This window comes from Thermobia domestica, chromosome 8 (assembly GCF_964235325.1).
Source record: "Thermobia domestica chromosome 8, izTheDome1.hap1.1, whole genome shotgun sequence".
NCBI lineage: Eukaryota > Metazoa > Arthropoda > Insecta > Zygentoma > Lepismatidae > Thermobia > Thermobia domestica.
The window spans coordinates 16,201,707-16,228,246 of record NC_137461.1 but is presented as its reverse complement, the minus strand read 5'-3'; the positions used below and the strand labels follow the sequence as shown (position 1 = coordinate 16,228,246).

Below are 26,540 nucleotides of genomic sequence, written 5' to 3'. Positions count from 1 at the left end.
CTCGTTTCTTGATATTCCACAGTTCTCTGCCAAGTTGGTCAAGAAACTAGACTTAGACATCGATAGGTTTACTTGTAAGAGAAGGAAACTATGAAATGAGGTGCCTAGTATCAAAATCCTCCACATCCATTCAGCTTAGTTTCGAGTAACTTTTCAAAACGTGCAGTGAATCTCCATATATACAAGTACAAAATCCCATATTTGAATTAAGAGGGCGCGGTGACTCAGTGGTAGAGCGTTTACCTCCGGTGCTTGGGGTCTCTGGTTCGATCCTAGCTCGCGCCGTGTGGACTTTGTGGTGGACAAGCACCGTGCTCGTGGGTTTCCTCGAGGTTCTTCCGTTTCCTCCCACTTTCTTCATTCCACTATTTCATTTATTTCTCATCATCACCGTCTCCTTTAGCCTAACCGGCGTAATCGTAAGACGTAAAACTTAAATATTTCCATATTTGAACTATTTTTTTTAGATGATACACTAAGCTATTTAACAAAATACTGTTTCCATGACGATATATAATTCAATTTCGGTAAAAAAAAAAAAAAAAATGGAATTGGCGGCCTTTCATACTACGCGTCTCAAATACTGGTACAGGATCTTCTTGAAAAATTGCGAGGCACAAGGGTGAAAGATGTATTTTAAAATTCATTCACTGTCTGCATTTCCATTTGACATTTCTCTGGAAAAATTAGCTGCTATAAGCAATAAACAGGGTAAGAGTTTTCACCAGGACATTTTGTAGATAGAAAAACGTTACAAAGGGAAATGGTAGGCCAGCAAAGAGAGCGCAGTATATATATATATATATATATATATATATATACTGTTACACAGACCTTGGTGTAAAATAGTTATAAACCTGGGATCCCGCACCACCTAAGGCCGGCCCTACGATGATATAAAGATATTTTTGGTTATAGATGACGTGATTCAACGCTTTCTGACCTGTGTCCAGTGTGAAAAACTACGAAGTCGTTTTGATATAAAATTTAGGTTTATTATTTTAGAGTAATAATGATAATGAAATGTTTCAAATCAAATCAAACGTAAAACGTAACAATAACAATTTACAACAACAACAAATTTTCCAAATGTTCATCTTTCTATTTTGAGGCCCCCTTGAATTTTGCAGCCCTAGCCAGATAACCTTATTTGCCTAGTCGGAGATCCAATGCTGCTGTTACCATTATGTATGCTAGTGGGTATATAACCAAGTTATTTTTACAGAAGCAGTTGAGAAATTCAAATAGAAGAAATATTAGTTTCAACAATGTTGTCAAAATCAATTATTTTTCACTTCTTCAATAACTTGAATTCTTTGAGCTGACAAGGGAACCTTCCGAAAATGATAGTTGCAGTGAAATATATGACCTATGCCAATTGAGAGAGCTGTAACAGAGATGAGCATTCCCAAAAAATTAGCTGCCCATAGCAATAGGTTCAAGAAATATAAGGGTTGGAAGTTCGGGAAACAGCAAGGTTGGACAAGGGGGGAAAAGTGCAAATTCCGCGCAAAAAAAAGTGGGCACGGCAAAATACAGTGCTGACAAGTGATGTATAGAAAGAGACTTGCCACAATAGGCAACAAATGAAGGCCACCAGTGGGGTTAACAGTGTTGCCAACTGCAATGAAAAGTACATGTTTTGCAAAGAGCACTATATGAAGTGAGTGCAATATTCAGTGTCAACCTGTCATGTAGAACACGTGTATAATCAGTGGTACAATCTAACAAAAGAAAATAGAAAAACAGAAGTACGAAAAATACGGAAAAGACGGAGTTGCACCACATTTGATCACGAGCTGTGCATATTAGAATGAACAAAACAAGAAAGCACCAACTATGCAGGAAACCGACGTACCTACAGTCGAAAAGAAAATTTAGTTCCAAAGTTGGCAACACTGGCCATGGAAATTCAGACAATTCTAATATAGTTAAGCCACTCGCTTCACAAAAAGAAAATTCCGGCAACAGGTATTAGCCTTCGCATCATTTGTGCATGCTCGTCAACATTGTACGTGGAATTGTTCGATGAGACAATGGTCCAAACAGAAGATACATTTGCAGTGAGCACAACGGAATACTGGCAATCCGTCACACATGATACGACGATCGCCTGTGAATGTCTCGAAACAGTACTCTAGAGGTGTCGGAACCTTTGGTGGTCTTTCTATCACATATCCACACCTGTAGAAAGCAAACATAATCAAAGGCTTGAATAAACATGCCGTAAACTGGTAATGGGTTAAGGCTTGAATTTTCAGAAAATTCTCGCGGGACCCTAGGTTAAAGTGAGTATCTGATAACACAAGCTCTGTAACGTAGCGCACAAAGTTCTTGTATGGTCTAAAAACATAAACATCAAGTGGTTGTATCAGACCCGTACAACCAGGAGGAATCAGCTTAATTTTGAAATTCACTCCGGATGGTACATGCTCGTAGAGCAAGTTGGTTGTCTTTGTTCGCTGTCCAAGAATCAACAAGTTGCACAATATCAGTTTGGTTTCTTTGGTCATCACGTCTTCATCCCATTCGTATATGATAATGCCTGTCACCTCTGCTGATGGAACTCTCTTGTTACCAATGTATGTGTAAGTGGCAGAAGGCAAAGAAACATTGCCCCAGAAGACCACAGACTTTTTGTCAACTCTTCCGAAAATTAAGGCCTTCCCAAATACAACCGCAAACATGCGGAAGAGTGATTTAAGCGTGTTTTATGCCAACGTGTTTTGGCTAAGTTTGGCAGAAAGAAACAAACTGATGTTGTGCAACTTGTTGATTCTTGGACAGCGAACAAAGACACCATCTTGCTCTACAAGCATGTACCATCCGGAGTGAATTTCAAAGTTGAGCTGATCCCTCCTGGTTGTACGGGTCTGATACAACCACTTGATGTTTATGTTTTTAGACCATACAAGAACTTTGTGCGCTACGTTATAGTGCTTGTGTTATCAGATACTCACTTTAACATTTGGTTCCGCGAGAATTTTATGAAACTTCAAGCCTTAACCCATTACCTGTTTACGGTATGTTTATTCAAGCCTTTGATTATGTTTGCTTTCTACAGGTATGGACATGTGATAGAAAGACCACCAAAGGTTCCGACACCTCTAGAGTACTGTTTCGAGACATTAACAGGCGATCAGTGTACCATGTGTGACGGATTGGCAGTATTTCCGCTGTGCTCACTGCAAATGTATCTTCTGTTTGGACCATTGTCTCATCGAACAATTCCACGTACAATGTTGACGAGCATGCACAAATGATGCGAAGGCTAATACCTGTTGCCGGAATTTTCCTTTTGTGAAGCGAGTGGCTTAACTATATTAGAATTGTCTGAATTTCCATGGCCAGTGTTGCCAACTTTGGAACTAAATTTTCTTTTCGACTGTAGGTACGTCGGTTTCCTGCATAGTTGGTGCTTTCTTGTTTTGTTCATTCTAATATGCACAGCTCGTGATCAAATGTGGTGCAACTCCGTCTTTTCCGTATTTTTCGTACTTCTGTTTTCCTATTTTCTTTTGTTAGATTGTACCACTGATTATACACGTGTTCTACATGACAGGTTGACACTGAATATTGCACTCACTTCATATAGTGCTCTTTGCAAAACATGTACTTTTCATTGCAGTTGGCAACACTGTTAACCCCACTGGTGGCCTTCATTTGTTGCCTATTGTGGCAAGTCTCTTTCTATACATCACTTGTCAGCACTGTATTTTGCCGTGCCCACTTTTTTTGCGCGGAATTTGCACTTTTCCCCCCTTCTCCAACCTTGCTGTTTCCCGAACTTCCAACCCTTATATTTCTTGAACCTATTGCTATGGGCAGCTAATTTTTTGGGAATGCTTATCTCTGTTACAGCTCTTTCAATTGGCATGGGTCACATCTTTCACTGCAACTATCATTTTCGGAAGGTTCCCTTGTGAGTAAAATACTTAAAATTGAGTTAAAATAATTATGTAAGATATATACTGGATATATGATTATGAAGAGTCATTGTTACTTTTTCTGAAATATTTATATCACATATCAGAATTTAAATAAAGTCTTCACAGTGACAATTTACTATAGTGATCGCGATGAGTAGTGAAGCTTGACCTGGATTTACCAATTACAGCACCCAACAGAATGCGAGAGTGTGTCCTGGTTGGCAACCCCTACCCATGAAGTTTTGTCTCTCGCGTTATATGGAGAGCATATTCTGAGAATGCAGTGTTTCGTATTGTCTCTGAGTTTCGTTTTGTTGTTTTTTATTTTTGTTGTTATTAGTATCACCGTTTAATTCGTGTTCGTGTTGTAATTCTGTGAGTTTTTCTTTCTTTGTCTCTCGTTTGCCATGTCTTCTAAGTTTGACAACGTTGTTGGTATGCTACTGCTGTTTCACCTTTTCTCAAGCGTGCATTCGGAAGACAGCTCCACGAATCGTACCGAACTCTCCCGATGCATTACACGTGAGGGAACGCAGTTCTATAATTCGTGCAGAAGCCAGGCTCCACGAGTCGTCACGGTCACAGTCACTGTAGAAGTCCGGTTGGTGAGGTGTTGATTTTGCAGGGGAGGGGTATATATAAAGATGGTTTAGCCGCTATTGTCGATGTGGCTTCTTGTTGCCTTTACTGTTACCTGGAAGAAGCTGGTCTCTGGGTGGTAAGTTATTATAAACCTTTAAAAACAAACCATTAAATGTACAATTCACGTTTCTTTCACATAAAGAAAATTTTATCTTTGATACTGAAACTTTTGGGTATGAATAGTTTACCACGCCTAATAATATTGTGCTATACTGTTAGGCTTGATGGTGGACAAACACCGCGCTCGTGGGTTTTCTCGGGGTTCTCCCGTTTCCTCCCATTTTCTTCATTCCACCATTTCACTCATCTCTCATCATCACCGTCTCCTTTAGCCTAACCGGCATAACCGTGGAACGTAAAACTTAAAGATTTCATTTCATTTACTGTTAGGCTTGAAGAGATGTGTTTCTGAACGATGTGAACAAAAGGTATCTTCCTTGCTCACTTTTGGCAAAGCATCACTTTCCAGATATTTTCGCCCGCGCTTTTCCTAGGCCTATATTTTACGAAAACGTATTATTGTGTTGTGTCAAAAATATTGTCCTTTCTATTCATTTAATTTTCTTTCTTACAGGCCAATTCAAGAGTATTACTCACATCCAATATCATGGCTCAGTTGTCAATTTTTTTGCTCTGCAATTTTGGTTATTTTGGTGCTAGCTTAGCACAAATATATTCAGAAAATACAGAAACAAGCGCACTTTTGGCTGGACAAGCAACTCAACAGATGTCGCCAGCGTTGACAGGGTTAGAGTCTCAACAACCACCTCTGACGGTCACCGACGATGTAAATAATTACTTGGAAACATTTTCCTTTCCCTCTGGAGTGGACCTATCTTCACTGCAGGAGCTTCTTTCAATGGGAGACACCTTGTATCAGCTGCAAACGTACCAAACAGAATCGAGCACACCTTCACCACCGAAGAACGAAGCTGAATCAACAGTTGTTGATGTGACTGACGTGACCTCAGGAGATTGCCATGGCAGTAAGGCTTTAATATAGTTTTTGCGTATAATAGACATATATTCTGAAAAGAATACATGAATTTTGACTGTGAAATAACAACTTATTGGGAATATCCCTTGTACAGCGTAAATAATTGATTTATTGCCCTTTCATGTTTTATATGATAACTTTAAATAATAAGTACAGTTATTATAGGAGTCTTGTCTCTTAAGAGATTGGTTACAAATTCGTATTAACAGTTCTAAAGAAATACTATACATAAACGCAAGAGATTGATAACACTTTCACAAGATTCGCGTGTTTGGATTGGCATTTGGTTATTTTTGAGTTTAATGACTCATTCCAGCACCTAGTCTATATGCGGAGTAGACTTAGAGCTTAAGGTTTGATTTACATTATCCGTTCACAAACGTAGCGTTTCAGCACGTAGGTCTAATGTATCAGTAAAAATGAGTCATATGATTTTAAATGAAAATATATATACTTACAGCAATGTGTTCGTTTAGAATAGAGCTTACTCATGGCTAAGTGGTTAGTGTACGGGCGTTTGGCGTGGGAGACCCAGGTTTGATTCGAAGCAGGAGCTCATGTGGTTTGAATCCCACGTTAAGCTGGTAGGTCCACGTCTCATAATAGCCTCGCTGCTGAAAGGGAGGCTAAATTCAAAACTAAAACTTCCCGCGTTTAGACTAATCATTTCTAACTGCAAGATGTATGACGTAAGAGCGAGCTTGTATGATACAATCTGAGAAAAAGGATAGAGAAACACAATGAGCGAAGGAGGGGATAGGATGACGTAGGAAGCAAACGTTGGCGCTTTACCCTTAAAGGGGGTTGCCACGTTAGAAGAACTTGTAGCTGTCATAAAAAAAATCTTGAAACCCTACCATATTTCATCATGTACACACAGTCTTGAAAGGGTCATAAAACATTTTTTCCATCTTGCAAGGAGTTGAACGATGCGCAACTTTCTGGAATGTCTTGCTTGCTACCTGCTATCGCCCTCCCGCTGACATAAAGGAAAAACCAATTTCTCCGCTTCCGAAACAACGGATTCTTTTGGACAGGGAGGGGGAGTGCGCCAAAATACACGTTTTTAATGAAGAGGTTCACTATTTGTCCACTAGAGTGCAGTGCTGCATATGTGGAAATACCTTTCTTGCTTTCAAGAAGTTGTAATATGTACACAGTAAATAGAAAGATCGGGTTGCAAGGTTTTTTCTTTTTTTATGACAGCTACAAGCAAGGGCGCCCATGTTGTGGTTTTCAAGGGGGGGCAAGTATAAGCGACGTTTCAAAAATAGTTTCAAGTTTTGCTGTAACTAATGTAAAAATTCTATTGGATTTTTAAATATTCTGAAGTACAATTTCCTCTAGGGGGAGGGCGAGCGCCCCACCTTTCCCCCCTGATGTGTGCCCTTAGCTACAAGATTCATTTAACGTGGCAATGTGGCCTTAGTCATACATCCAGTATGCATGCAAAACCATTGAGCACGCCATCGATGTCATTTATTTGTTATCAATGACTTGTTGTTTGACAGCTAGCTCCTTCCTCTCCGCCCAAATTGAGGGTACCACAAAACATGCAAAGCCAATCTCGTTTACTGTTTCTAACGGGAAGGCGCGACCTGTGTCACAAGGTCATGGGACAATTTACATACAATACAGCTTGAGGAATGTATTTGGTATTGGGTCAACTTTTATTTAATGAAAAATAAAATAAAACGACATCCTTCTCTTATCTGTGTGAATATTATTAAGGGGTCAGACTACTAAATATTGTTCAAAAGCTAACATATTTTTTTTTTTTTTTTTTTGCCAGTTTTTCGTAAGTGAAAAGAGAATATTTGTATTTTAATTCTACTGTTTATTAAAAATTATTTATTTTGTGCTCTTTATTACAAAATTAATACAAATAATATTTAAAAAGTAGTAAACAAGGAACACAGACAGCATGGTAAGTCATCAAGTACCGTTGAGTTTATTTTTCTAGTCGCTCCCATAACCTAGATTTTTGGATAATTCAAATTCTGGTCACGCTGTAATTTCTATGGATGGCAGCACTGAAAATTCTACTACCGATTCATATTTTCGGGTGTAGAGTAACATTATCTATTATTCAGGTAAGTTACATTTCATTATCTCTTTTCCGTTACGAAAAACTAGCAAAAGAAAAATTGTTAGCTTTTGAAAAATATTCAGTAGTCTGCCCCTCAATCAATGCAAAAATTATGTTCCCGCTACGTTAATTAATGCTTCGTAAATAACTGGTAGACTTGGTTTCAACGGTTATCACGCAATATTCAGTAGTAATGACAATGACATTTCAGCCACGCACAGTATAACTTTTTATTAATATTATTTAGTAAGAAAACTTAACATATACTTGACCAAATTTCAGATCCCTGTAAGTACAGATGTTCGAAAGGATTTTCATGCATTTTCTTTGGTTCTGGAAAACATTGTTACCCAAGCTGTGTCCGGAAAGATGGTAAGCTTACTTTGAATTTCTATGCACTTAAATTTCAATTAAATATTCTAATTCTCTAAGCTGCTCAAAGTATGATGGATATACAGGATAAATCTAAATGATATTTCTGAATTCAGTGATCAAGTATTCCACTTAAATCAAAATTTCTTTCTTTCAGTTTAACGTTTCACGATTATGCCATTTAGGCTAAGAAAGACGTATGATTAGGGCAAGTGAATGATGATTAAAGAATTGGCGGAATAATCATGTGGGAGAAAACGAAAGTACCCCGAGAAAACCCACAAACACAATGTTTTCCACCACAAACTTTGGCCGGGAGTTCAATCAACTGTAGATAAGAATATACAGGGTGGTAGGTAACTCCACCGACAAACTTTGGGAGGTGATTCCTTATAGGAAATGAAAGAAAAAAGTTCTTATAAACATATGTCGAAAAACGTCTCCTTTCAGAGTTATGAACCGCCGAAAATTCGAAAAATCATGTTTCGAAACGCCCTGCCTTAGAAACTATAGGACCTATCCCAAGCGGTATAAGGAATTACACCGGAACTAGTATGCACTCTATCTAAATATCTATGTTCTACCGTGGTCCGTTATCGGCGAAACGAACTCTAGAAAGGAAATTGAGGTATAGGGATACTCCTTTAAGTACTAATAACGCGTTAGTTTCGCCGATAGCGGAGGATGGTAAAAAGTAGATATTTATATAGTTTGCATACTAGTTCCTGTGTAATTCCTTATACCGCTTGGGATAGGTCCTATAGTTTCTAAGGCAGTGCGTTTCGAAATATGATTTTTCGAATTTTCGGCGGTTCATAACTCTGAAAGAAGACGTTTTTTGACCTATGTTCATAAGAATTTTTTCTTTCATTTCCTATAAGAAATCACCTCCCAAAGTTTGTCGGTGGAGTTACCTACCACCCTGTATATATTTAGTTTCTATTAGGTAATTTTGTCTCTGTAATAAATTCTGTGTGTAGCCTAAGTAGGCATTTTTCAGTCGCTTGTGTTCACTTTGTCTAGTTCCTTATGATCAGGGTTTGCATTCATCTGTTCTAATGAAATATGAAGAGCCTATTCGTTTCATAAGGGACTTTGAGATGATTTTTTGCCGGAAAGCCGTGAAATTGAAGTTCCTCAATTGTTTCCACCATTTTCTATATTATTTACAATATTATTTACAGTGTTCTTCTTTGTATTAAAAAGTTTCTGAGAAAGTAAGTAAACAAATAGTTTAAAATAAAATAAAATGGTTTTATTTAAATTCGATGTCAATCAACACCACTTATGATTACAAATATAATTAGATCGCTTCTCATGTTAGAACAATATTTTGATCATATTACTGCTTGTCATACATCAGAGCTAACTACTGTACGTAAAAAAAAAAAAAAAAAAGATTTTTTAAAAATCTAAATATCGTGTAGATTTCCAAGTGAGTAATGAATTCCTGTACTTCCTCTTGAGTATAGTCCTAGGATAATTCCTTATCGATTTTTTTAAGTAATCATGAAAGTCATACGGAAAGAATTAAACTAATATATTAACTAACATTATTGTGTCGACTATTTCAGGTCGAGAGAAGCCAGGATTTTGTCCGAAGCCAAGGATTCCACTGACTGTTTTATCTATCCAGAGTTGTAAAACAGACAAAGATTGTCCTGCAGATACGAAATGTTGCTCTCTTGGACACAAAGGTTCTGTATGTCGACGGCCATCATGTGCTGCTGATCAACAATACCAAGGTAAATAAATGTTATTGTTTCCCGTGTATCCGAATAGTCACTGCCTTGAGAGCCATCTGGTCTGGTCTGGACACGCGACATTCCAGTCATAGATATCACCTGAACATTTTAAAACTTTTATTGTTCCATGTTTTATTAGGGAAGACTATGTATTTTATATGCATGCAAGTGAGAACACATTTAAGGACATCCAGTAGAAATTAATGGGTCTGACCCAAAGTTAGTACGTGGCGGTAGGTGACGGTGACTCCAACATGGCGCCCGTAACATGTGTGACTACTCAGAGCACCCACACAAGTAGCTGTTGGGTCTGTCTAGAACATAATTAAGGATTACCAAAAGACAAGAGTTGAGGCTGTCTGATCTCGAAAAGAATTTATGTTCTTTTTGGAGAAGCTTTGTTTTGTCACGAATATTCTTTCTCGTCTCGTCTTGTCTCGTGTGCAACTCTAAGTATCCGCCGCTTGTAGATCTTGGCGTAAATAGATTATGGGCATAGCCGGAGCTAGACTGATACTCAGGTACTCTCCTACTATGTCCCACACTCGCTTCATAGTATTTAGGTCCGAAGATCTAGGAGGCTAAAGTGAAAGACATATACGCAGCAGAGCACGCTGGGTTGCCAGCCAGTATGGGAACCCACATTAACCTGCTTCAAGATAGCGTACCGATAAATGTCCAGAGAAGTTCGGGGAACATTATTCATTACGTACTTTCTACTCTCTTGAACGAATACTAGAGGGGACAGGGATGTATAGCTTATTGGATCGAACGCCAGCATCCCATGCGTGGTCCTGTATGGTGGGCTAAATATTCCTGCTCATCTGTTCGCCTGATGCGCACACGGTCATCACTGTGCCCAAGACAGAAGTAACTCTCATTGCAACCGAGCCCCATTCGTCTTGCCACTGCAGTGTCTTCCACGTGAACTAGTATGAGGAAAGCGCGAACAGTTACTTGCCTCCAACAATCGATTTGTTTAGTGCTCGTGCGTTCACATAGCTTTACCTACATTGCCGGCCACAATCCTATCAGAGCGACCACTGGGTCGCTAAATGGCATGGCTATTGTGGTAGTCCTCTCCTCTCATCGTGTTTACCACCAATTGAGCACTGAAACATTTATAAACCAGGAGACCAACAGTTCTGCGGAAGAACTACTCACCTTCTCGTAGTCTTACTAAATGGCCATGCTGGAAGTCAAATACGGATTAGGACGATATACATTTCCTGGCGTTTCCCTGGTATCAGAGATATAAACTGTGGTCGATGTGCAACAAATTCGCTCACACTCGTTTGTTTTGTGCGACTATTTTCAAATTACTAAGCACAACCCCTTTGAAGCCATTACGATTATTCTTTCTCAATGTGCTATTCGAGCCTCATGAACTTTCATAAGAAATAGAACTCCAAAGAAAGTATCCTAATTATACTTAAGTTCTATTGAAAAAAAATGTCTTTAAGAGAAGGAGGTATTAAGACATATAGAAAAGGAGGAGAAACATTGTTGAGGTGTATAAGGAAGAAAAAGAAAAGGAGTGAAAGCAATATAGTGGAGGAAGAAGAAGGGGTTATCTATGAAGTGAAATGTAGTGAGTGTGACATGAAATATATAGGGGAGACGGGAAACAGGCTCATGGACAGATTGAAACAACATAAAGATGATGTTCGAATGAAAAGAGAAAATAATGCTATTTACAAACATGTGAAAGAAACGGGACATAGGATAGATTGGGAAGGGGCTAAAGATTTAGAAAGAGAAAAAAGAAAGATTATTAGGAAGTGGAAGGAAGCGAGAAGAATAAAGAAAGAGCAAGAGGAGAACTTAATGAACTGGACAAGTGGTATGCATATACATGAGCAATGGGAGAAATTATTAGAAGTGATAGAAAAGAAAAATGCATAAAACTATTAGTGCAATTTGAATATTTCCAAATTTCTGTTATTTTATTTTATATAGAATTGTAAATTGCATTGACAATTAACATATATGAACAATGTAATTATATGATATTGTTACATATTACAAATTTAAATTTTATATATATAAAAACAACAATTAAAATTATATAAATGAAAATGCTAACTAACGGCTGAGGAAGATATAAGATTTGCTGTCATCTGTCTTTTCTCAATGTCTGATGAAGAGGACGTTAGGTCCTTGAAACTGTAACAAAAATCGTATAATTATTAAATAATTCATTTTGTTCTGGTCAGAAAAATGTGTTTTAAAATGTTATTGTGATTATCCAGAACCATGGAGTATATTTATTAAGACATGATTTTAAAAACCTCCAGCGGATTTTTTTTTCTCAATAGGAAAATGTTTGTTTGGAAGAGCTTTCTTGTGGTTTGACTGATTAGTTTCTTGTTATTCTCCCTTAAAGCTCCAACTGAGACAGATATACAACGATATTTGTATTTTAACATCTTTATTATATCTTTATTTGTATTTAGGGGCAAAATGTGCTTTTAAATTATGCACAAGCTGTTCAAGAAAGGAAGAAGAAGAATATGAAAAGAGAAATAGAATTAATTTCCTTTCTGTTGCTATGCGATTATGTTCTGTTATGTTAATGATTCGACGATGTGAGTTTTAGTTGTCATAGTAACGGAATATAAATAATGCATAAGAAAGGATCCATCTCGTGAAACTTACATGTACGATTTTTAAAGAGTGTATTTGTTTAACTTGTTACGTACTACAATAAAAGGTAATATCTTGATGCAGTGTGTAAAATGGATTTTGATATAGCAGTAGCCTTGTTTATATAAATACACGAACTGTTGCCGTTACAGATATATCTACCTGAAGTGTGTGTGTGGTGTAGACTTGGATTTTTTTAAACTCAGGTCCTCAATTGAAGTATTTATTTCAAACAAAAATGTTCAAATTTCCCACGCACGGCTTTATGAACAGATGGATGGTAATACTGTATTTATTTGAATGTAATGCAAAAAACTGTGCAATGCAAAAAAAAAAAAAAACTGCTTCTAGGGAATCTCTCCATTAATAAAATTACTATAATCTGTACAGTATACAATATTCATAAAAGCCACCCTATGAGAAATTCTGCAGATAATTTTAGGACATATTTTTAATACAGGGTAGCCCAAATAAAACAGTCTTGGACCAGACTGATATTCAAATTTGCGTAGCTTTGTAATATCCTTGTTGTTTATAGAGTTTATACGAGTATTTGCAATGTTCGTAATTGTCATTCATACTACATTTAGATCGATGTGCCAAAGGTTATTCTTTTCTTCCAGAGGTAATGATTAACATGTTTCAATCTCACTATGCATGATGTTCAAAATACGCTGCGTGCAACATATTATGCTGATCTCATTACCAGGACAGAGAAGTGTATTGAGTGTTTAGGTAGCCAGTTCCAGCGCTTGTTATAGTCAAACTGTCCTCTGCCAATGTAAACAGCATTAAAAATAATGCAGTAATGACATGCTGACATCTTAATATTTCCTTGTTTTCTTAGTTTCTCCTGCGTCACAGACACTTTCATTTCCGAGCCACTTTTATTTGGACTATTTTGCATTTAAAATGTGTTTTAAATACAGGGTGTTCAGAAAGTAACTATGCAGTTCATAACCTGGATGATAATGATGTCACACAACACGTTGGTCTTCAATCAAACCGGACCTGTGAACAAATACAAATATCTGGTCAAATATGGTTCAAATATGTTAAACAATGGAAAATGTATTACTAATTGACAATCATATCAGTCATCCCTTAGCACACCACAACATGGCACTGCATAGTTACTTTCTGAACACCCGGTATGTTTATTGTCAAATTTTTAGATAAATGTGAAATTGATCAATGTTCCAAAGCAAAATATATTAATACAAGTCTACTTTGTATTTATTGCAGGTCGGTTGTTAAGCTGCGCCGACAAACCATGTGGCCCACTTTATCAATGCATTGCTGAGAGATTTTGGTGCGACAAATATAACAGTGTTACTGCATCCTATTGCCAACGTAAGTTTTAAATGGATATTTACATTTTATTAAATGTATTTTCTTTTCTTTTCTTTTCTTTTCTTTTCTTTTCTTTCTTTTTCTTTTCTTTTTTCTGGTTGGTATAGCTATATGGTCTCAAGATAAATGAACAGTAACAGGCTTACCAACTGTACGATAACTTATTGTGATATACGATAATTTAAGCCTTAATGCTAGGGTCTATATACGGTAGACATAATACTTTTGCGGCAATAGGTGAATATACAATAAATTTATAACACATTTTCTTACAGTTTTTTAAATGCACAAATAAATTGTAAATGTGGATTATATAATTATAAGAAAGGACATACTGAAGGTTTAGCAGTCATTCCCGCTAAAATAAGTCAATAACGACTTGAGAATTGGTAAATGGCAACACTATATCCATTCTTTAAGTCAATTTACTTTTACGAGAGGGTGAAAATATTGTTGTTGTTCACAGTAGGGTTAATAAAGACTTTTAAAAAACGATGAGGACAGTGACGCCGATATGGAGTTCCACACTGAAAATTACTAGACACGTTTATTATATATTATTGCTATTATAAGTAGCATTATACTTATCACATGAATAACGAATATACGATAATTTTAAAGACGAAAATCGGTATATTTTTTTCTCTGAGGCTGGCAGCTCTGACGTTAAAGCTCTTCGCTAATCTCTTTCCCACTTTTTCTCCACATCCTGTGTTAACACAGACCAGTGGTCCCAGCGTGTTATTTCAATATCAATAGTCAAATGTTGTGGTTAACACAGGATCAAGGATTCGGTGTTGCGTTTAACACAGTCCTGGTTTTACCGGTTTTACACACAGCTGGAGTTATATTAAACACTGGCGGAGGAAATTTAGTAATTTATATCTTCGTGATACTTCAGGATTGCACAAGAAGTTTGAACTACACATTCCGGATGATCCACGTTTATTGGATACTCAGCATATAATTCCCAGAGGACCGTGTCCTTGGTGTTCAGGACCATATGTTGCTTCTCATCATCAAGATATATATGGGAAACCGGTTACTACAGAAAAAGATAAGGGTGAAGATACACGCCCTTATAAAATTCCTAAGCGCACTATCAAACAGAAACCTGAAGAACCTCCTAGTGTACCAGTTTCAAATAGTTTTGCTATACTTGTATCAACCGACCGACATGACTCATACAAATTCAGGAAATGCCATGGAAATTTCCAATGACGAAACGGCTAATGGAGGCACCCAAGTCTCCTCAAAGGCACATCTTACTTCAAAAGCCAATAGATACATAAAATCGCTTACCATCTATGATTACCCGGAAGGAATGGGTTATAAACTGACTCACGGCGCCGCTAAGGTATATAAGGAGATACCTTACTGTGCTGTATTTAATACACATATCAAGTTGAAATGTTATTCGTCAGAAGACTACAATGCATTGATCAAGTTTTGCAAAGATTTCCAGCTACAATACACTTTAGAAATTGCCAAATCCGACCTGCTTGTTAAAGTTGTGATTCGACAACTTCCGATAGATACAATAGTGGGTAATATTAAAACTGACCTCCTCAATAGAGGACATCCAGTGCTTCAAGTACAACAAATGAAAGGCAAAGAAGGCCGATTGATACCTTTGTTTTTGGTCACGTTAGAGAAGAGTGAGGAGACTAACAATATAACACAGTTAACATACCTGGAATTCTACAAAATTAAGGTTGAACCAAACCATATATACAATGCTACAACTGTCAGAGACTTGGGCACACGCAGTCATCATGTCAAGCCAAACCTCGATGCTTAAAATGTGCAGGAGACCATATTACTTACCAATGCTCATGGTCAATTAATGATCACACAGTGAAATGCATTAACTGTTTAGGAAATCATCCTGCAAACTTTGAATGATGTCCTACTATTCACAAAATTTTAAGTCGAACTAGTACAGCTAAAAAAAATTACCCAAGAAAAAAAGACTTTCTACCCTTAAGTAAGAACACCTCGCCTGCTCCATGATCAAATTCCAGACAAAGTGTTTCATACAACTCGAAGGCAAATCAAAATAGTTCTCTCAGTCATGATTTACCTGTTGAAGGCGTACAAGACTCTGGTACTTCATTAAAAGAAATCGTGCAACTCTTCAAAGACTTGAAAATTACTTCCTTTCTGCAAGCCGTCAAGAAAAAGTTGAAAGAACTCACTAGTGCATTTGACACCTTTACCAAAGTTATGATTTTCATGGAAATATTTGCTGATCTTCCATAAGCATTCAGGACCAGATCCTTACTAAAACTACTATACCTCCTACCCTGATTGGCCCTCTATGTTATCCAATCACAGCTCTTCTTTCTTTAAATCAACCAATTTAACTTCCAAGTACAAACCAGTCTCCATATGCCTTTGAACCGCCAAAAATTAGCCGCGTTGTATCAGTCTCGTCGCCTCTCATCGTTTAATCATCCTCATCGTTCATCATCATCACAATCTCACATACTGTAGGATTGCGACAGTAGCATCTGAATTAATTGAAAATACGTGTGCAGAACGTCATTCATCAAAAACAACATTTAATATAAGAGGCAAGAGCTCACTCCAGTGAGCTGGGTACTCAAACCGATTGAATCTATCAAGACAAACTAGCAAGTGGCAACTTAGTGACAGACAAAGAATATACCACAAACGTAGAAAGTAAGCGAAGTAGTGGTAGACAAACACCGTATGCGTGGGGTTTTGTAGGGGTTCTCTCATTTTCTCCCCCTTTCTTCATTCCACCATTTCTTTCATTTCTCGTCATCATCGTCTCCTTTAGCCTAACCAGCATATCCGTGGAACATATAACTTAAGCGAAGCAGGACCTACAAAACGCTATTAAATGAACCTTTTGTTAGGTAACTGAACAGAAAGTTGTGTGCACAGTTCGTGACGTCATAATTGTTGATCACATTATACGAAAGGTATTTCATGTAGATGCTATAACATCTTGTAGATACTATCGCTGGCTCACTTTCTAAAATTTTGATGTTCTTTGTTGTCTTATTGTTATGAATTACAAAGTGGATCATGAGTTTAGCATAGAGTTTCAGCAAGATGTGTTTTCCGCAAGTCGTACGGTACCTACGCAGTACAAAATGGTGGTGTTTATTCAACTCAATTGTGGGCTTAGGTGCCATGCTGGTCTAATCAACCTAGTTTCACAACATAAAAAGAAAAGAAAGAAATTGTTAACCAAGAGCGCCCATGTTGTGATTTCCAGGGGGGACAAGTATAAGCGACGTTTCAAATATAGTTTCAAATGTTGCTGTAACTAATGTAAAAACTCTATTAGGTTTTCGATATTCCCAGGTACAACTTCCTCTAGGGGGGGGGGCAAGCGCCCAACCTTGCCCTCCATGATGGGCACCCTTATTAAGATAAAATTTCAGTTACAGTGTAGCATAAAAATTGTTTCCTTGTACCAGCTGCCAAATATAAAGTACATAAAAAATTCTTAGAAGGCAATGGAAAACTTTAAACCTGTTCCTCATTTTTAAATGTTTGTCGGTTAGACCAGTGGTTCCCAACTTTTTCTGATTAACGGCACACTTTACAGAACATCTAGGATAATGCCACACACTTCTTTGATAGTTCTATTATAAATAATACCTATTATAATCGTATATAAATAATAAGTTAAATTGTTTTTGTCACTCAAAAAACAGGGTGGCCTAGGTCCCATTCTAGATCCGCTACTGGGCATAGATTTCCTTTAATGTGTAAGAATTTCTCTTATTGGCTGGCATTGGAAGTCGGTGAAGGTCAAATAGTGAAATTCACAACTTCGAAATAGTACTACTACTACTACTACTACTACTACTACTACTACTACTACTACTACTAATAATAATAATAATAATAATAATAATAATAATAATAATAATAATCGCTTGCCTCGACAGTACACAGTACCACTAGCCAGTGGCGTATTTACGATTTTGTTTCGGGGGGGCTTTGCTAACTTACGGGGGGAGGAGCTTTGCCTGAAAATGTGAAAATTCTGCAAGATATTTCATATACTTCACTATAGTAAGTAAGATTTCGGGAGGGGCTTAAGCCCGGAAGCCCCCCTTAAATACGCCACTGCCACTAGCCAACCTAAGTGTAATGTGAGGTGCAAAGTTTCCAATATACTTTTAATGCATGTCGAAACTTGATACAAACTCTCTGATATTAATGCAGGAATCATTATATTGATTACACATTTATACGCAAAATTAACCGGATTTAGTTCAAATTCGTCTTCGTAGCTTTTTTTTTTTTTCTGCAAGGTTTCCTGAGCTTGCGTTGTAGTAATAATAATTCAGTGTGAAATTGCTGTTGGCGTCTCAATGACGTACCGTAGTGTAGCAGTTCCGGAAAGAAAGAAAAAAATCTTTTTGATTAAAGAGTCTGGCATTATTAATGTTACCTTACTAAAGCGTTTTAACAACTGCATGAAACTAATTATTGATATTTCGTTCAAATGTGGATTTATGTAATTAAGTTACCAACAATGGATAATTATTAGGGTCTACTGTTGAAAGAATTAAAGTTTTCACGATTATATAATCTCCGACGAAGTTTTAAACTGTATTGTAGATGAACAATATAATAAAATGAGGTGATCTGCAAAATGTGTTATTTTATGACTGTAAGTATATTTTTAAATGACTGAAATTCATTAAAATATAGAGACAAGGGCTGAGAATACAGTGGAACTCCAATTATCTAGGCTAGTGAATTTTGGACGCAACCCGGATATGCACAAATTAAGATAATTGGGGAAATCATCAACAAATAAAAAAGACAATTTTATTTTATTTCATTAAACCGCTTTTGTTTAATGAAAAGGTAGGCCTAATGCATGTAGGAAATAACATCACTTTTAGTACATACATTTCTTTTCAAAATACAGATTTTCTTAGAATATAAAAATAGAGAAATACAGTACCTCTGAGTACCTCTGAGGTTATGGAAACATGGATTTCTAAACTGCCATCTAAACATAAATATTACCTTTGGTTTAAACAGAAACTTTAAGGAAATTACTTTCTTTTAAAGAAACGAACATTAATACTTCATATATCAGTGGAGTGTATTTAGGATTTTGTTTCAGGGGTGGGGCTGTGCACAACACGGGGAAGCAGGGGGCAATTGCCCACCTGAGTTTAAGAAATATATTTTAATTGATTGTCTACTAATATACTAGGAAAAATGTGAAACTCGTATGTCGGTGGAGGATCTTATCCTCCCCCTCCCCAGGAAAATCAGAAGTGACGCTCCTGGAAACACACGTTAAATATTTGTAATCTCATTTCAATTTAACTGGTTCCATTTTAGAAAAAAAAATCGAAATATTCAGTTTTATCTGTGTACGTTTTTACCTAAAAGAAAATTGAGATACGTTGAAGCTGAAATATATTGATCGCAGTTTGAGTTGGTGTGGAACCAGGCCCGTATCCAGGGGGCTTAGGGGGCCGGCCCCTCCTAAATTTTCACTGGCTCCCCCTAAAATTTTTACGGTAGGCTTGCAAATGAACTGTAATGTGATGAACTACAATATTGTTGGGTCGGGCCCCCCTAACTTCTACCGGCCCCCCTTACATTTTTGGTCTGGCTACGGGCCTGTGTGGAACACCAGTCTCGTTTATCAGCTCCTCTTAGTTTTGGTGTTAGTGACGACAGCTGATTTGAATCACAACTAACAACGGTCGAAAGTATGATAGGAGAAATGAAAGAAAGTAACTAAGAAACAAGAGAAAACAAAAGAGTAGAATGGACGAAAGAAAGAAAAGAAAGAACGCAGTTCTTACATGGAATGAAATTTGACAAATACAGTATTATTTCTGAACAAAGTGCATAAGAAAATGGAAAGTCAATTAAACTCTTAGAAATGGTAAGGATTATTGTTGTACATGAAATGCGAAAAACTAACAAATTTATTTCGGGGGCTGGCTTGAGCCCGATAGGCCCTCTGAATGCGCCACTGACTATTATTATTATTATTATTATTATTATTATTATTATTATTATTATTATTATTATTATTATTATTATTATTATTATTAGATTCGGATTAATGGAGTTCGAATAATTGGAGCTTGAAAAACTGGAACAAGAAATGTACGTCTAGACTCTTAGCATTTCCTATCGACAGTACCGCCATCATACGGCTTAGCACTGTTTTACGGATAACAATAGCTTAAATTTGTCAGACGTTTGTCCCATTTACATGGGCAATGAGCATTTCATGACTTGACTATGGGACATGAAGAGACGTTAAGAATATTATGTATTACTCTGGTTCATTAAAAAAGAAAGAAAGAAAGAAAGAAAACATTTTCTTAAATAACGTAAAAGTGAAGAATATAAATTGAGCATTGCAAATGTTACTCCCTGGAGTCTTTAAGATAAAAACTCATACAAGTGTTGAATGCCAGTTCCTTGACATGTATGATATCTATGCGTATTTATCTAATACACACGATTTTTAGGATGCTGTAATACTTTTGTCAGAAAATGAAAGGTTTTGGTGAAAACTGACTAATGATATAGTTATTAATGTTAATAATCCAATAATATGCATTGACCATGCTAACTGAGCTGAGCACATGGCATACATAGAAAAATTACAATGGCGCTGTTCCCATCCTATTTCCACGTTTCTTTCTTCATTCAGCCACTTTTGTAACATCCAAGGTTGCGAACTACGCATTAATTTATCGTGATTTACGATATGCGATAATAGGCGAATATGCTATAATTTTGGAACGCACACTTTTCTTTTACAGTTTCTGAATATGCAAATAAATTTTACATGTAAAACATCCACACTGGCAAGGGAACATCTTATACTGATGGTAGCATTGCTCAATCAAACAATGCGCAATCGGTAGAGGACTGGAGAAAAGTGAGAAATCCAAAGTTTTACGGGCTGACACCCAGAAACACAGATGATACAGAGGAAAGAAGGATCTAGAATCATGTGAAGATAGCAATGCAAAAGATACACTGACACAAAAAGAACTTCAAAATGATTAAAGTAATCAAAATGACATTTACACAACATATAATAAACAATGTACCCACAGATATGCTCAATAACATGATATGTAATGCAGTGTTGCGAACTGACCACAAAATGAAGTTTTATTAAATGGCACGGAACACAAAATATAACATCTAGAAAATCTAATTATGAGTGTAACCATACCTGTGAATTATTGATATGCAGTGTTGCCAACGTTTGAATATAGGCCTATATGAATTCCTATATGAATCTTGGATGTAGAAGAGTACATACAGTACACGATTCGAACTAGCTGAAACCAAAATATGAGACCACACACAAGAATATAATCACTGAAGTACAAAAATAACGGACGAATCGTATACTGTATGTACTCTTCTAGATCCAAGATTCATATAGGAATTCATATAGGCCTATCTTCAAACGTTGGCAACACTGTACATGAAGATCTCACACGTATGGTTCTACTCATAATTAGATCCTCTAAATGTTATAGACCCTAATTTGTGTTCCGTGCCATTTAACAAAATTTCATTTTATGGTTAGTTGGCAACGTTGCATTACATATGATGTTATTGAGTATGTCCGTGGGCACAATATTTGCTTACATACTGTTGTGTAAATGTAATTTTGATTACTTTAATCATTTTGAAGTTCTTTCTGTGTCAGTGTATCTTTTATATTGCTATCTTCACATGATTCTAGATCTTTCTTTCCTCTGTATCTCCTGTTTCTGGGTGTCGACCCGTAAAACTTCGGATTTCTCACTTTTCTTCAGTCCTCTATCGATTACGCATTGTTTGATTGGGCAATGCTTCTATCAATATAAGATGTTCCCTTGTGAGATTTTTCCCGCTAAAATAAATCAATAACGATTTGAAAATTTGTAAATGGCAACACTGTATCCGTTCTTTAAATCAAATTACTTTTACGAGGGGGTGGAAACATTGTTGTTGTTCACAGTAGTGTTAATAAGGATTTTAAAAATGGTGAGAACAGTGTTGCCGATTTGGATTTCACAATTGCTATTATTATTAGTATTATACTTGTGTTTGCAATTATCACCTGCATAAAGAATACAAGATTTTTTTTTGTAATATACGATAATTTTAAAAACAAACATCTATAATTATGTGCCTGAGGTTAGCAACTCTGGTAACATCGCCAAGGTGATATTTTCACAATTCTCAACACCGTCTCTGCATCAAATCGGTAACGTCAGGAATGTGTTAACCATAACACCAAACAGGCATTTGATGTTAAAATAAGACGCTAAAGTGATAGGGTATAATTATGCTGAGACTACTGACGTATGTCAAAATTTAGCTGTTTCAACATTATAATTTTGTATTATGTAAGAGGAAAATTTCATTTTCTTTCATTTTGTTCTAAAACTTCAAAATGAAATGAAATTTTTAAGTTTTACGTCCCACGGCTATGGCGGTTAGGCTAAAGGAGACGGCGATTATGAGAGATGAATGAAATGGTGGAATGAAGAAAGTGGGAGGAAACGGGAGAACCCCGAGAAAACCCACGAGCACGGTGTTTGTTCACCACAAAGTTCACTTGGCGGAGGCTGGGATCGAACCCGGGACCCCAAGCACCAGAGGTGAACGCTCTACCACTGAGCCACCGCGCCCCCCTCTTCTAAAACTTAAGTATGGTATGAACTAATGCATTTTCGGCTGTACAACCAAAATTGCTTACTGGAAGAGAAAGAATAATATAGATTACTAAATTTATTTTTGGGTAGACAAAAAATAAGCGGAGAAACATCTCATTCTAATATCTGTGTTGGGCATTGGCATCTAAATCCGCAGGACTGCTAGTTATGAGTATAATTTCCTTACAACATATATACTTATTATCACCATTTGTGATACCACACATGTAATTCACCCTGATAATAATGTCTTCAGGATTGTCATTGATATGTCCTACGGTCTTCTATTTACGGTATTCATCATTTAGAATGTTGACAATTCTAACAATTTGATTATCCCGTGTTATCTTTGCTAATTGTATAGTCCCTTTATAAAGGGACTTCGAGTGCCTTGGTGAGCGAAAGCTATGATGAAAACTCTTATACCATATCTACATGTCCCCTTCGTTAAACCGATGTTAGTTAACTTTGCGGTCGAAATCACGAGGAGGATCAGGAAGGGAGATGAAAAACATAAATGTAATTAGGATGTAGTAGCGGAAAAATATATCTTCCTAAAACTAGGAACAACAGATGGCAGGACTTATTTAAGTAAATGTCAAAAAACTTCATACAATTACAAAACAATATTCGTAAAGGATTACAAAAATATAATACGTTGCTCCTGTATCATGTCGTACCACTACTTGGTTGTATAGCTCATGCTTCACTGATCTATGCCTCTTAGGAGTGACACAACAAACGAAAGTTAATTTCGTCCTTAAGTTTTGCACAGGGTGTATTTTTCTAATATAACAATTTGTTTTTTTTTCTAAAGTTATCGAGTGAGTCTAAATCCAACATAATGACTTTTCTATATTTTCCCTTAGGTAAACCAGTTCAAAAGGAAAAAGTATGTCCGCCTCCAAGTGTAAATGACGACATGAAATGTGAAAGACACTGTCAACACGACATGGATTGCCCTTTCCATCAGAAATGTTGCTCTGATTTATGTGGAACAGTCTGCAAAACTCCATTTCTAACAAATGGTAAGTACATTGTAATGTTAAGCGAGAAATCAGAATGATTGTGTTTGTGTTTGACATTTTTTTTTTTTTAAATGAAAGGTCGTAGTCGAAAGTGTAGTTGTAGAATTATGATAATAATAGTCTGAAATGCTAAAAAATCTGGAGACTCTTCCGTTTGGGATTGTATAAACATTAGCTTTCGACACAAGAATCATAACTTTTCATTTTACTTTATGCTTCCTTTTAAAACGTTATTAAAATGTATTGAAACTAGCAAATGCTCTTACGTGTTATTGTGGACAATATTTTGCCTTCCTTCCTCTGCTTCTTTTATGTAGAATTCGTCTGAACTGGAAGTTTCGCAAAAATACAAATATATAGTGTGGGTATCTGAGCGAAGCATCCCCACGACTTTTTCTCCCCTTCTAGATCAAACATGCAGTGTGGGGATGTGAGCGAAGCATCTCACCCATTTTCTTCCCTTCTAGATCAAACATCTAGTGTGGGCATTTGAAAGAAGCATCCGGCCTCTTTTTCTTTGTTTCTAGATCAAACATCTAGTAGTGAGGACATCTGAGCGAAGCATCGCCACCATTTTTCTTCCCTTCTAAGTCAAACATCTAGTGTGGGCATTTGAACAAAGCATCCGGCCCCTTTTTCTTCCTTTCTAGATCAAACATCTAGTGTGGGCATCTGAGCGAAGTATCCCCATCCCTTTTCTTCCCTTCTGGATCAAATATCTAGTGTAGGCATCTGAGCGAAACATCTCAACCCCTTTACTTCCCTTCTAGATCAAAACTCCAGTGTGGGCATCTGAATGAAGCATCCCCACTTCTTTTTCTTCCTTTCTAGATCAAACATCTAGTGTGGACATCTGAGTGAAGCACCCCCATCCCTTTTTCTTCCCTTTTAGATCAAATCTCCAGTGTAGGCATCTGAGCGAAGCATTCCCACCTCTTCTTCCATTCTACATCAAACATACGTATATTGGGTACTTGAATTAACTCTCACAGTTGATCAAAAGAGGGTAGTAGTTGTGCTAGTGCAGCATAGCGGACAGTGAGTGACAAGAGACGTATTTAACAGTAGGAACATTAGGCTTTCAGCTCTGTATGTGACTTTTGAGTGGAATGTAAAGAACATACCTATTTAGTGCCTTGAACAGGTCAAATTTTGTACTTACAAAACGTTTGCGGGAACTCTTCTGCTTTCATCTCAATAAATCTGGTACGGAAAGCCATCGCTTGCTAATGGAAGCGTATGGAGAACATATTCTGTCGGAAAGAACGTGCAGAGATTGGTTGCGATGATTCAAAGACAACGATTTTCAGGTGAATGACAAAATGTGCCCTGGTCAGTTGAAAACGTTTGACGATGGATAGTTAGAGGCATTGGTGGCTGAAAATTCATCACAGGATTTGTACAGTTGTCTGAATCACTAAACGCGGATGTGTCAACTGTTAGTAAGTCAAGACTTTACATCTTTTAACAACCTCGAAAACTGCCTCAACTGTCAATCAAATTGAATCTCTCGTGCGAAAGACTAGAACGTTGCCCATTTAATCTCAAAGGAATTGATTAAGTCAGCATGACAGGCTTTAGAGACGTTTTAGTTGGGTAGTAAAGATGATATTTGTGATGAAGAGTCATTTAGAAATATTTGGTTCATGTTGCTTTCAATATGATGTCCTCTGTATTTTTTAAAATGATTATATATAATATAATATTTATTACTATTTGTATTCTTACCATTTTCACTTATGCTCTTTTTCCTTTTCTTTTGTGATTTGAATAGCACCTTAAGAGATTGCAATCGTATGGCGGAAGAAATTCATTGATGCTTTATGAGGAGTATATCAACTACTACTTCGAATGGAAAAGTTACTTTATACTGTATTATTTCACTTTATAATGTATTATTTTAATATTTTGTATGTTTGCAATAAAAGATAAAGGAATAAATTAATATATTCCAAATTATGTCTTTTGATTTTAAGTTCCTTCATTTCTATACAAAAATAGTGTATATCACAAGGATCTTATAAAATAGGTATACCACAATGTATTATAATGTACAGAGTATTCATAAGAATTTGCCAACACACGAAGTATTTTTTACACTTGCTCAATTATAACGCGATCGGTAAGTGCATTAATTTGTAAAGATCATGTATCTCCGATTACCAGTACGAAATTTCGTCTAATTTAAAAATTGGAATCTTTGAGTTTTACGTCCCACGAGTATCCCGTCAATAGGAGACAGCGATGATGAGAAATGAATGAAATGGTGGAATGGAGTAAGTGGGAAGAAACGGGAGAACCCCGAGAAAACCTACGCACACGGTTTTGTCCACCACAAAGTTGACTTGGCGTGAACAGGAATCGAACCAGGGATCCCACACACTAGAGGTGAACGCTCTACCACTAAGCCACCTTCCCCATTTGATCTAATTGTTTAATGTAACATGTAGATGAGAAAAAACCGGAGATAGCTTCTCAATATGTTTCCTGTGGCGCTGAGTGCCAGCTTCGAAAATGGTGTACTTTTCACACATTCCTCAAATTTTATCCGAGTTACACCGTCTTTGGGCGAATTTAGAGAGGTACTTCTCGTCAACTTGTGTGACGATTTCAAAATGAGTCGAGACGAGAATTTTCTTGTCTCGTGGAAACACTAATTTATGAATAAGTTCAGACAGGACACAGTGACCATTTTATACTAGAAGAAACAAAATTCAAGAGCTAACATATTTCAGGGTTAACCTCTATTTGACTTCTAGACAGAGCAGTAGCTAGGGAGGAAGGGGGGGAGGCGAGCGGAGCGGTGGTCCCGGACGCTGATAAGAAGGGAGCGCCAAACCAGCAAGAAGAAAGAAAAACTGTTGGAAAAGAGTAAACGATGCGGTGCCCCGTGAAATAATTAACGCCATGTTAATTCAATATTGTTCTCGGTTTGAAAGAAACAAATTTGTTAAAAAATTTCTTGCTCGCTCCGCTCGCAACCCAATCATTTTAATTACAGTCACAATAAGCTTTTACCTATTATTTAGAGAAA

The 26,540-nt window shown here is 36.8% G+C and overlaps 1 protein-coding gene across 1 annotated transcript; it reads left to right on the top strand.

Annotated features, from left to right (window-relative positions):
- The first annotated feature begins 4,282 nt into the window (after positions 1-4,282).
- Positions 4,283-25,449, top strand: LOC145691571 (uncharacterized). The gene is made up of 7 exons (XM_081766980.1): positions 4,283-4,647; positions 5,146-5,557; positions 7,940-8,029; positions 9,604-9,774; positions 13,666-13,773; positions 23,348-23,506; positions 25,281-25,449. Exons 2-7 carry the CDS (start codon positions 5,179-5,181, stop codon positions 25,286-25,288), a joined length of 915 nt encoding a protein of 304 aa, XP_081623106.1. The 5' UTR covers positions 4,283-4,647; positions 5,146-5,178; the 3' UTR covers positions 25,289-25,449.
- Positions 25,450-26,540: the final 1,091 nt, after the last annotated feature.